This window comes from Microcaecilia unicolor, chromosome 7, assembly GCF_901765095.1.
Source record: "Microcaecilia unicolor chromosome 7, aMicUni1.1, whole genome shotgun sequence".
NCBI lineage: Eukaryota > Metazoa > Chordata > Amphibia > Gymnophiona > Siphonopidae > Microcaecilia > Microcaecilia unicolor.
Genome location: NC_044037.1, coordinates 43791633 through 43804782, shown reverse-complemented (window position 1 = coordinate 43804782; position 13150 = coordinate 43791633). Strand labels below are relative to the sequence as shown.

Genomic DNA, 13150 nt, shown 5'->3' with positions numbered 1-13150 from the left:
CCCCCGAAAACCCACTCCCCACAACTGTACACCACTATATAGCCCTTATGGGTGAAGGGGGGCACCTACATGTGGGTACAGTGGGTTTCTGGTGGGTTTTGAAGGGCTCACATTTACCACCACAAGTGTAACAGGTGGGTGGGGATGGCCTGGGTCCACCTGCCTGAAGTGCACTGCACCCACTAAAACTGCTCCAGGGACCTGCATACTGCTGTTGTGGAGCTGGGTATGATATTTGAGGCTGGCATAGAGGCTGGAAAAAATATTTTAAAACCTTTTTTTTTTTTTGAGGGTGGGAGGAGGTTAGTGACTACTAGGGGAGTAAGGGGAGGTCATCCCTGATTCCCTCCGGTGGTCATCTGGTCATTTAGGGCACATTTGTGTGGCTTGGTGGTAAGTAAAAAAGGACCAGGTATAGTCGTCCAAGTGTTCGTCAAGGACGCCCTTCTTTTTTCCATTATCGATCGAGGACGCCCATGTGTTAGGCACGCCCAAGTCCTGCCTTCACTACGCCTCCGACACGCCCCCGTGAACTTTGGTTGTCCCCTCGACGGAAAGCAGTTGAGGACGCCCAAAATCAGCTTTCGATTATGCCGATTTGGGTGACCCTGGGAGAAGGACGCCCATCTTGTGATTTGTGTCAAAAGATGGGCACCCTTCTCTTTCGAAAATAAGCCTTAGAGTAAAAATGTTTTTTAATCTCTTGGAACATGTGGAATCTCTTAGGGTTAACCTATTTTACCAGTATGTTCAATGTGTTGATGGCCTCATTGGGTGAATTTTCTGCAGTGGATATTTAGTGCTTTATCTATTTGGATGATATTACACTAATTTTACTTTTTTCATGTGATGCAACAACAGTACAACCTGCTATAAGAGGTGTCTAAGTGTCCCGTCCCGGGCTCTTACCTGGCGGCCCGCAGGAGGGAGCGGTAACCAGGGGCGCCCACGGGATCCGGGACGGCGGGATGAGGCTGCCGACAGGGCCGGCGCTGCCGCTGGCTGCTCCGAGGCCGGCGATCCGAGGGAGCAAGCGCCGGCCTCGGAGAAGGAGATCCGCCGTCCAAGATGGCGGCGCCGGCGTCGTCGTCCTCCTCGTTGGAGCAGGACCAGCGAGGCAGCTCCGCCCACTTGCGCCGGATTGGCGCACCAACGGGGAGACTCCGCCCGCCAGACAGGGGGACCAATCCGGGCCCCCTCTGCCTGCCTGGGCGAAGAGGATTGGCTCCAGCTGTTACCAGAGGAAGGACGGGCGGGGGATTTAAACCCCGAGACGGAAGGGATCCAGCGCTTCCGTTTTGTTTGTCAGAAGCCGACACAGGGGTTGCGTCCTGCTAGCCCCCTTCAGAGACTGTGTCTTCCGCTAGCCGTCCTTGCTAGCCAACTCCAGAGACAGTGCTCCTCTTCAGCTAGCCGTCCTGCTAGCCCCCTTCAGAGACTGTGTCTTCCGCTAGCCGTCCTTGCTAGCCAACTCCAGAGACAGTGCTCCTCTTCAGCTAGCCGTCCTGCTAGCCCCCTTCAGAGACTGTGTCTTCCGCTAGCCGTCCTTGCTAGCCAACTCCAGAGACAGTGCTCCTCTTCAGCTAGCCGTCCTGCTAGCCCCCTTCAGAGACTGTGTCTTCCGCTAGCCGTCCTTGCTAGCCAACTCCAGAGACAGTGCTCCTCTTCAGCTAGCCGTCATGCTAGCCCCCTTCAGAGACTGTGTCTTCCGCTAGCCGTCCTTGCTAACCAACTCCAGAGACAGTTCTCCTCTTTAGCTAGCCGTCCTGCTAGCCCCCTTCAGAGACTGTGTTTTCAGCTAGCCATCCGGCTAGCCATCTCCAGAGCCTGAATCTCCTTTCGGAGTCCTAGCCGCCTCTGCTAGTCCTCCCTTAAAGACTGCGTGCTTACTGTCAGCCAGGTCAGCCGTCGCCCCGCGGTTCCAGCAGTCCTGCTGGCCGCCTGCAGCTGAGGGCTCAACCCTCGGTGAACGGCGGTCGCCGCGGGTGAAGATTCGGGGTGCTCGGCTGCCCTCTGGGGCCTTGTGGGGCCTCGGGGAACTTGAGGGCTCACCAACCAAGAAACAACAGGGACGCGACACTAAGCCTAATGGAAAACTGGGTGCTTTCTCATCAGTTGAAATTGAATAAAGAAAAAACAGTTTATGGTTCTGGGTACACTATGGTAACTCTGACCCAACAACTTTGGAGTTGATAGTAGAAAAAATTAATTATGTTCTGAAATCCCAATTTAAAATCCTGGGAGTAACGGTGGATAACACATTAACATTCAAACCACAGGTACAAGCAATTATCATGATATTCTTATGGATATTGAGAAAATTAAAACATATTTGCAGTTGTTTAGAATTCTATCAGTTTAGATTAGTAGTTTGGTTCCTTATTCTATCACAGCATACTGTAACATCGTATATGTACGCTGCCAAGAGAACTTAAAAAAAATTGCAGACTCTACAGAACAGAGCAGTGTAATTATTGTGTTTGGCACATAAATTTGACAGAATAACGCTGTTATTTATTAAACTTCAATGGCATCCCATAGAAGCCAGGGCTGTTTTTACATTATGCACGATGGGGTTCTCTTCAGGGGCGAGCCCCTCAATATATGTATAATTTAATAGTTCTTTCAAGCAGAAATTGTGGCTGTTCATCCAGACATAATTTAAATATTTGTGTTCCATACCCCAAGAGGGTACAGTATAAGAATATGTCAACCTTGTCATTCCTGTATCAGGCAGCTAAATGGTGGACTATTCTATTAATAGAGCTTAGGCAACATTCCTGTTATATTGAATTCCTATTATATTGAATAAGTTTTAATTTTCTATGTGATCTTAGAGGTAGTTAATTCCTAGGTATTCCTAGTTCTCAAGTGTTAAACCACATTGAACCTTACATAAGTACATAAGTATTGCCATACTGGGAAAGACCAAAGATCCATCGAGCCCAGCATCCTGTTTCCAACAGTGGCCAATCCAGGTCACAGATACCCGGCTATACTGCTTATCCCAGAAATAGTGGATTTTCCCCAAGTCCATTTAATAACGGTCTATGGACTTTTCCTTTAGGAAGCCGGCCAAACCTTTTTTAAATTCCGCTAAGCTAACCGCCTTTACCACATTCTCTGGCAACAAATTCCAGAGTTTAATTACACATTGATTGAAGAAAACTTTTCTCTGATTCGTTTTAAATTTTTTACATTGTAGCTTCATCGCATGCCCCCTAGTCCTAGTATTTTTGGAAAGCGTGTACAGATGCTTCACATCTACCCGTTCAACTCCACTCATTATTTTAAAGACCTCTATCATATCTCCCCTCAGCCGCCTTTTCTCCAAGCTGAAGAGCCCTAGCCGCTTTAACCTTTCCTCATAGGGAAGTCGTCCCATCCCCTTTATCATTTTCGTCGCCCTTCTCTGCACCTTTTCTAATTCACTATATCTTTTTTGAGATGCGGCGACCAGAATTGAACACAATGTTTGAGGTGCGGTTGCACCATGGAGCGATACAAAGGCATTATAACGTCATCATTTTTGTTTTCCATTCCTTTCCTATTAATACCTAACATTCTGTTTGCTTTCTTAGCCACCGCCGCCGCACACTGAGCAGAGGGTTTCAACGTATCATCAACGATGGTGCCTAGATCCCTTTCCTGGTCGGTGACTCCTAATGTGGAACCTTGCATTACGTAGCTATAATTCGGGTTCCTCTTTCCCATACGCATCACTTTGCAGTTGCTCACATTAAACATCATCTGCCATTTGGATGCCCAGTCTCGTAAGGTCCTCTTGTAATTTTTCATAAATCCTCTTGCGATTTAACCACTTTGAATAACTTTGTGTCGTCAGCAAATTTAATTACCTCACTAGTTACTCCCATATCTTGGTCATTTATAAATATGTTAAAAATCAGCAGTCCCAGCACAGACCCCTCCCGCTACCTACCCTTCTCCATTGAGAATACTGACCATTTAACCTTTCTCTCTGTTTGATATCTTTTAACCAGTTTTCAATCCACATTTCCTCCTATCCCATGACTCTCCAATTTCCTCTGGAGTCTTTCATGAAGTACTTTGTCAAATGCCTTTTTAAAATCCAGATACACAATATCGACCTTTATCCACATGCTTGTTCATGCCTTCAAAGAAATGTAATAGATGGGTGAGGCAAGATTTCCCTTCACTATTCCATGTTGGCTTTGTCCCATTAATCCATGCTTTTGAATATGATCTATAATTTTGTTCTTTATAATAATTTCTAGCATTTTTCCTGGCACCGATGTCAGACTTGCTGGTCTATAATTTCCCGTATCTCCTGTGGAACCTTTTTAAAAAATCGGCGTTACATTAGCCGCCCTCCAATCTTCTGATACCATTCTTGATTTTAAAGATAAATTACATATTGCTAACAATAGTTCTGCAAATTCATTTTTCAATTCTATCAGTACTCTGGGACAGTACTTCTGTACGTGTTTCCTCCCATACCTCTTGTGGGGAAGACTTTATGAAAATTCAAGCCAGACCATGATCTTGATTGCACCTTACTGGCTACGGCATATCTGGTTCCCTTTTTTTCTGGAGTTATCCTCCAAAGAACCATGGAGATTGTTTTCTGACCCTCATCACGCAGAACAAAGGATCTCTTCTGCATCCCAATCTTCAGTCTCTAGCCCTCACAGCCTTGATGTTGAGAGCCTAGAATTTGCTTCCTTGAGTTTGATCAAGGGTGTTTCCTGGGTTTTGCTGGCTTCCAGGAAAGATTCCATTAAGAGGTGTTATTCTTTCAAATGGAGGAGGTTTGCCATCTGGTGTGAGGGCAAGGCCGTAGATCCTGTGTCCTGCCCTATACAGACCCTGCTGGAATACCTTCTTCACCTATCCAAGTCTGGTCTCAAGACCATCTCTATAAGGGTTCACCTCTGTGCTTGTCAATGTGTAGAGGGTAAGCCCATCTCTGGACAGCCTCTAGTTGTTCGCTTCATGAGAGGTTTGCTTTTGTCAAAGCCTCCTGTCAAGCCTCCGCCAGTGTCATGGGACCTCAGTGTCATTCTCACCTATTTGCTGAAAGCTCCTTTTGAGCCACTTGATTCCTGTCATCTGAAGTACTTGACCTGGAAGGTGATTTTCTTGGTAGCTGTTCCTTCAGCTTGTAGAGTCAGTGAGCTTCAGGCTCTAGTAGTGGGTGCACCTTATAGTAAGTTTCATCACAATAGAGTAGTCCTCCGCATGCACCCTAAGTTCGTACCTAAGGTCGGGTCAGAATTCCATCTGAACCAGTCGATTGTCTTGCCAACATTCTTTCCCTGACTTTATGTCCATCCTGGTGAGAGCACCTTGCACACCTTGGTCTGCAAGCAAGCATTGTCCTATTACATGGAGTGGACAAGGCCCTATTGACAGTCCGCTCAACTTTTTGTTTCTTTTGATTCCAACAGGATAGGGGTCACTATTGGGAAGCACACAATCTCTAATTGGCTGGCAGATTGCAATTCTTTTCATTTGTGCCCAGGCTGGGCTGAACCTGGAGGGTCATGTTAAGGCTCACAATGTCAGAACCATGGCTGCGTCGGTAGCCCACTTACGGTCAGCCTCCATTTAAGAAATTTACGAGGCTGTGACGTGGTCTTCAGTCCACACATTCACATCTCATTACTGCCTTGAGCAGGATACCCAACATGACAGTCGGTTCGGGCAGACGTTGCAGAATCTGTTTGGGATCTAGAATCCAACTCCACTCCCCTAGGCCCATTCTGATGTGTTCCAGCCTGCACTCTCACTCAGTTTGTATATAGTTTCGGGTTAATCTGAGTTATGTCCTCGCCGTTGCGAGGCCCAGTTGACCAATGTTGTTGTTTTCAGTGAGCCTGGATGCTAGGGATACCCCAATTGTGGAAATTAATGGTGTGCTTGTCCTCTGAGAAAGCGAAGATACTTACCTGTAGCAGGAATTCTCCGAGGACAGCAGGCCTGATAGTCTCACAAACCCTCCTACCTCCCCTAGAAGTTGTCTCGTATTTTTTATGCTGTAACTAGTACAACAGGCCTGTTTCTGACACAAATGAAACTTGCGCTAGCAAGGTTTTTCTCGTAGTGTGTATGTTTGAGAGAGTGTGTGTGAGAGTGACTGTGTGTGAGAGAGAGTGAATGTGCGAGTGTGTGTGACAGAGAGAAAGTGAGACCGCTGGATGCGAGTGTGTCGCGTCTGTCCCCTGCCCCTGTCCCTCCAGCCACCCAGCGATTCTCCTCTCTCCCCTGCTCCCCCTCCAGCCACCTAGCAATTCTCCTCTGTCCCCTGCCCCCCCCTCCAGCCACCCAGCAATTCTCCTCAGTCCCCTGCCCCCCCTCCAGCCACACAGCGATTCTCCTCTCTCCCCTGCCCCCGCTCCAGCCACCAGAGGTTCTCCTCTGTCCCCTGCCCCCCTCCAGCCACACAGCGATTCTCCTCTCTCCCCTGTCCCCCCCAGCCACCCAGCGATTCTCGTCTTTCCCCTGCCTCCCCCAGCCACCCAGCGATTGTCCTATCTCCCCTGCCCCCTTCCAGCCATCCAGCGATTGTCCTATCTCCCCTGCCCCCCCTCCAGCCACCCAGCGATTGTCTTGTCTCCCCTGCCCCCCTCCAGCCACCCTGCGATTCTCCTCTCTCCCCTGCCCCCCTCCAGTTACCCATCGATTCTCCTCGCTCCCCTGTCCCCCTCCAGCCACCCATCGATTCTCCTTGTTCCCCTGTTTACCTCCGTCGAAGCGGCCGCGTCTTTGAAAGCCGTGCCCATCTGTAGCCTTCCCTTCGAGTTCGTTCCCTCAGAGTCCCACCTGCTGACGTCATTTCCTCTTTCTGCGAGGACAGGACTCTGAGGGAATGAACTCGAAGGGAAGGCTATAGACGTTGAGATTGTGCCTCGTGCTTCTATCCTGTGGTTGGCTAGTGCTGTTTGTGACGAACCTGGAAGTGCGTGACGTCAATTCAGGAGATGGATACAGCGTTAGAGGCAGCACGAGCCCTTCAAACTTTCACTGCCACGGAGTCAGCTTCAGAACGTTGGAGGTGCTTTTTATTATATAGGATATTTAACTGTAGTAGCTGTGCCTTTGCAGCATGCTGGAAGGCACCTGCACATGCGAGGTGGAGCATGTCTCGTGCTCCACAAAGCTCTGTAAAGCTTGTTATAAGCTCTGAACTGGGCAACGCAGTACCACATTACTCAGTTGTGAGAATATAATGCCTGCTGTCCTTGGAGAATACCTACTACAGGTAAGTATCTTCACTTTACTCTGGGAGGGCAGTGACTGTTCACACTGATAAAGACTGCTTTTGATATATTGTATACCAAGCCTTATTAAGATTAGTAAAGGAAGCATTTCAAAAGCATAATATGTAAGATCTAGGCTGGTGCTAGGGAAGGAGAGGTAGGAGAAGCTTTAAGAGCTTAAAGTCTGCTGGTCTCAGACCAACAGATGGCACTGTACCCACTGATAGTTTGGTATGAGATGCAGTAGAATAAACATTACAGCCATATAACAAAGAGAGGAAAGCTGAGGAATTGTGTATAGTAAATTAAAATTTCTAGATTGTAAAAGCAGCAGGTGGTAGAGGTGTTTCAGGACATGAGACTGAATAGCAAAGATAAACAACATGTTCAAGTTGTATGTTTCATGCATTGCTTTATAACAGTTTTGAATGTCAGAAAATAAAAAGGAGTATTTGGAGTATTTTGATTGTGTTCAAGAAATCAGAAGCAAGGTTTCTTATACTGCTGCTCCTTACAATGCCTTTTAGTGCTTTTCCTGTCAGTTTTCCTAGATTCTCTGTGTCATACACTGGGTCCTTGATCTTCATTCCCAGCCCTCTGGGACCACCAGCAAGTCAAATTTACAGGTTCCTTGTCATCAAGCAGATGCAGCCATTACAGATGGGTTGTGTCCATCAACCAGCAGAGGGAGATAGAGAGCACACTTTTTCAGTGCCTCATACCAGCTTGCTCAATTGCCTCTCTTCAGTATTCTCTATCTCCCCTAGCAGAGTGGCTGCAGCTTCTTCAAGCTCCATCTAAAATCTGCCTGGAGGTGCTTTTGCCAGTTGTTAGCAGGGGTGTTGGAGGCTATAGCAGCTTCACTTTAAAGGCACATAGGTTCGCCCTTTCCCTGCCTTACCCATACCTCCGTGGATGTGGACACATTGCTTAGCTTTCCCTGTCCTTCCCCACCAACAGTGGATGCAAGCACATAGGTTCGCCCTTTCCCTGCCTTTCCCACTCACCTGAGCCTCCGGAGTTCTATTTACCTCTGCTTTCCTCACAGCGTTAAAAAAAAAAAAAGTTACGTCGCGCTTTGGCGCTTAGACGCTGGAACAGAGGTTTTTTCCTTGCCTTTTTCTGTGGGACCGGTGCTGTGATACTCGGTCCAGTGAGGTAAGAGTGTTTTCTGACTCCTCCGGGGTGGGCCTGCGATCAGGGCGATTTTGGTGCGAACCGCCATTTTGAATTTTACCGCCGTTTTCGGCGATGGCTGCGGCGACAGTAAAGCACTGTTCCAAGTATGGCAAGCGCAGATCAGCAGCGGGGCTCTGTAAATCGTGCTGTACAGACGTTAGAGCCGGCCCGAGCATGGCGAGCGACGATTCTTCGCGCTCTGAGCTGGCAGCGGGTGCCATTTTGAATTTACCACATGGCGCGACCTCCTCTGAGACGGAGAGTCCTGAGCCCGGGGGGAGGCCTCGGAGTGAGGCTGATATGGGAGCTACTAGCCCCGGCAGAGATCCGGGTGCCCAGGGTGAGTTTTTCTCCCCTGATTTTGTCTTATTAATGCATAAAGCATATATGCTTAAAAGAGCACTCCCACAAAGCCCAGCACGGGCTTCTTCTAATGCCCCCCCCCCCCCACCCCGGTGGATTCTAGCCTGGGTATGCCCTCTGAGGCGTTATTCCCTGATAATTGGCAGAATATAAAGCGCAAAAGGGCTCATTCCCCTTCAGAGAGTGCTGCACCTCCGTGATGGATCTAATGGCGACAAGTGCCAATACCAAAGTCCCGTGCTTCTTCAGCAGACGGAGAGATCCTCGCGCGGCGGGGTTGGATGCCTTGGCTCAACCCTGGCCTCCAGGCCTACTGTATGTGTTCCCTGTGTGGCCCTTGATAGGGCGAGTGCTCCTGCGGATTCGGCTGCATCCATGAGAAGTGGTTCTTGTCGCCCCGGATTGGCCCAGGTGGCCTTGGTATGCGGACCTCCGACAGATGCTCGTGGAGGATCCCCTTCAGTTACCTCTGGTTCCCAACCTGTTGTCACAGGGTCCGGTGACCATGGAGGACGCCGGCCGATTTGGGCGTATGGCCTGGCGAGAGGGCGCAATTGAGAGGCAGAGGCTATTCCAATAAAGTAATTACCACTCTCCTGCAAGCGTTCCACTTCCGTGGCTTATGCCAGGATTTGGCGCCAGTTTGAAGTCTGGTGTGCTTCCAGAGAGATCACACCCCTGCGGGCTCCTGTCTCGCCGATTCTGGACTTTTTGCAGGATGGTGTACAAAAAGGCTTGGCCTATAATTCCCTGTGGGTGCAAGTGGCAGCATTGGCCTCCCTGCGTGGCAAGGTTGAAGGCGTGTCTTTAGCTGCTCATCCGGATGTGGCACGGTTTCTTAGAGGGGTGCTTCGGCTCCGTCGTCCCGTGCGTGCACCTTGTCCAGCTTGGAACCTGGGGCTAGTGCTGAAGGCCCTTCAGGGTGCTCCCTTTGAACCGCTTCGGCGTGCTTCAGAGAAAGATTTGACACTGAAGGCCGTCTTGTTAGTGGCCATTACTTTGGCAAGACGGGTGTCAGAGCTCCAGGCGCTGTCCTGCTAGGTGGATTTACTGGTGAAAGGTATTCGTAGGCCAGGTAAGACTTTTCCAATGCATCAGGATATTAGGGACATCATTCAGGCACAGTGGGAGGTGCCAGATTCTGCCTTTCGTCTTGCCAGATCCATGCTCAGGCTTTATCTTGTTCCGGATTCAGACAAGGATCTTTTACGCCCTCCAGTGGTGGATGCCGTAGTGTCCGCAGTCACTAAACGAAATATGGTTCCTGTGGATGGCAGGACGGCTTTGAGGGATGTCCAGGATCACCATATAGAATCCTTGTTAAAGAATAGTTTTGATGTTTCTGCTCTGGCAGTGCAGGCTGCTATGGTTCTTTAGTAACGAGAGCCTGTTTTCATTGGTCTGAAAAGGTCTTGGACTGTTCTTCTGATGATTTTTCAGCAATAGATGCTGAAGTGGCGAAGTTGGAAATGGGTTCAGCCTTTTCGGCGGATGCTCTTTACAACTTGCTTCGGGCCTCTTCTAAGTCTATGGCTCTTTGCGTGGGGGCCCGTCGCTCTCTTTGGCTTCGTGGCTGGTCTGCGGATGCGGCCTCTAAGTCCAAGCTTAGTAAATTTCCTTTTAAGGGTTCTTTTTGGCGATGAGTTGGATAAGCTGCTGCGTAGCCTGGGTGAGGCTAATGTTCCGAGGCTTCCTGAGGATCGACCCAGGGGGCCTGGACGTGGTGTTTTTTTTCCGGCCGTGGTAGGGGCCGTGATTTTCGGTATAGACAAGGCACAGTAGTTCTGTTTCAACGATCCAAGTTTTTTCAGAGGACCCACTCCTTTTGGGGTGGTCGTAGAGGCCGATTTTAGATCTCCAGGCGGTCAATCGAGCCCTCAGGGTGCCTCGTTTTGTATGGAGACTTTGCGGTCGGTCATTGTGGCGGTGCAGACTGGGGAGTTTCTGACGTCACTCAACCTTACAGAAACCTACTTGCTTATCCCTATTCAACCGGCACACCAACGTTTCCTTCGGTTTGCAGTGCTCGGCAAGCATTTTCTTTTTTGGGCTCTTCCCTTCGGGCTTGTGACTGCTCCTCGGATGTTTACCAAAGTCATGGTCGTAGTAGCCGCAGCACTCAGAATGGAAGGCATTTTAGTCCATCCTTATTTAGACGATTGGTTCCTGTTTAATGTGTCTTGGCCAGGAGGGAAGGCTTAGCTTCGTGAAAAATGTCACTACCCTCATGCCTTGAAGGCAATATTCTTGTTATATTTATAGCTTCTTTTTTTTTCTGTGAGCAAGGGAAACTTGCTAATAATCCAAGGCTGTCAGGTGAAAATACCATGATGCCTAATAGCTAGAGTTACTAATGTAGATCAACACTTTTAACATGGTACTAATAACTTGTTCCTACTACGTAAAATGGGACCTGTGGTTTAACTCATATTAATGGCATTAAGCATGTGTTAATGTGATATAATACATTGGGGACTCTAGCTGTGATTGCATGGTTTTGTCACTCAACCATTAGCTTATGCCACGTTGCAAATGACATAAAATATGTGCTCTTGTCAAAAGTGAAGAACCTTCTTGGAGGTAAAGTAGCTTGCAGTCTGTTCAGTTAACAATGTGTTTTCAACAATAAGCCAGTTTGAATTTTGAACACGAGTTTTTTCTTCGGTCAGAAATCACAGAAGACATGTGAAATTATTAAAATCATGAAATGAATGGCCCAGAGCAGTAGAGCTTGGTGCCAGCGATCTCTTGTGAAAAACCAACTCAGCAGCATGCAGATGATACATAGAATTAATGCAGTGTTTGCTTAGAATCCACTTACATAATTTTAATTTGGTGCTTGTACTCGAACACACTTGGCATAAGTCAGTGCAAGTGGGATCCCGAATGTGATAGATTTTTAAGGAAGCCATTACAAGTAATCCCCGAATTATGTATGTTAATAAACGGAGCATTCAAATCCAGCCAGAATGCAAAGTACTACAGGTTACTCTACACTTTGGGACTGACTCTGAATAGCTAACATGAGCAACCTGTTGTCTAGCTTAAAAACAAAAAAAAAAAACCCCATAAACCTTTTGTACTGTTTTCTTTGCTGCTGTTCTGCTGTGGTTAAAAATTTACAAATAACAGAATATTGCTTGGTTTTTTTTTTAAACCAATCTTGAAAATTATGTACCATTTTTTTGTCAGTATGTTTTTGTATTGTGTGTAGTGACTAGTTAGTTCAACATGATTGGAGTTGGATACCCGATTTGTGGTAACATTTTCAGTATTCTTTTGATGGGAATGCAAAAATGTTTCCAGGAGTCTTGAGGAGATCCTGTTTATCGTAATATATTACACTGTTTGCTTTTACTGGATATTTGGTTGATCCTTGCAGTTGATTGTTCACACATCTAAGATACTGCTAATATGTATCCTTGGAACTTTGACATTTGAGTAGCATCTGTGTACAATATTGGCAAAGATGGAACTAGCTACCATCTTGAATGGACCATAAGTCCTATGGTGGAAGGAAATGAATCCATCTGTAAATTTGAAAAGTTTGAGAAATTTTTCTATTTTAATGTTTTGCAAACATGTAATATTTGACAGGGTCACTGTTGGAACAGATTGCCATTAAAAAAACAAACAAAGAAATCTCTTGACTTTAATAGGCTGGCTGGAAAGAAAATCATGCAACATTCATGAATGAACTGAAAAATCTTCAGGCATCAGGACTGACTACACTTGGCCAAGCTCTGAGATCTTCATTTGATTTGTTAAATCTGAACAGATTGGTGTCTGGAATTGACAATTATGGACAGGTAACAACAAACTTTTAGTTTTCCTTTTCAGTTGGTTTGTTAAATTAAATGTAATTTTCTGAAGGGAGGTATAAACAGTCTCTTGTAGGCTTTCTTGAGGGGGCAGTGTTTCCAAATGGGTTAATTTTACACATACCATGACAGTAATGAATCTCACTCCTAAGAATAGGGTATGTGGAGTATAATCTCAGTCTCTCATGCGTGGGATAAACATAAAGGAATCCTGTTCAGAAGGAATGGATCCTCAGGAGCTTAACCGAGATTGGATAGCAGAGTCGGTAGTGGGAGGCGGGGCTGGAGGTTGGGAGGCAGGGATAGTGCTGGGCAGACTTATACGGTCTGTGACAGAGCCGGTGGTTGGGAGGCGGGGCTGGTGGTTGGAGGCGAGGATAGTGCTGGGCAGACTTATACGGTCTGTGCCCTGAAGAGCATAGGTACAAATCAAAGTAGGGTATACACAAAAAGTAGCACACGTGAGTTGTCTTGTTGGGCGGACTGGATGGACCGTGCAGGTCTTTTTCTGCCGTCATCTACTATGTTACTGCTAACGCCCACCAT

The 13150-nt window shown here is 47.4% G+C and overlaps 1 protein-coding gene across 4 annotated transcripts in view; it reads left to right on the top strand.

Annotated features, from left to right (window-relative positions):
• The window catches only part of LOC115474359 (integrator complex subunit 6-like), a 170139-nt gene that overhangs the window by 37766 nt on the left and 119223 nt on the right, over positions 1-13150 (top strand). For all 4 annotated transcript variants that reach the window (XR_003942838.1, XR_003942839.1, XM_030209804.1 and 1 more), the window contains one exon: positions 12443-12592. Coding sequence is in view for 2 of the 4 variants with exons in the window: in XM_030209804.1 (XP_030065664.1) it covers positions 12443-12592 (150 nt within the window). In the remaining 2 variants the exon portion in view is untranslated. The remainder of the gene's footprint in view (positions 1-12442; positions 12593-13150) is intronic.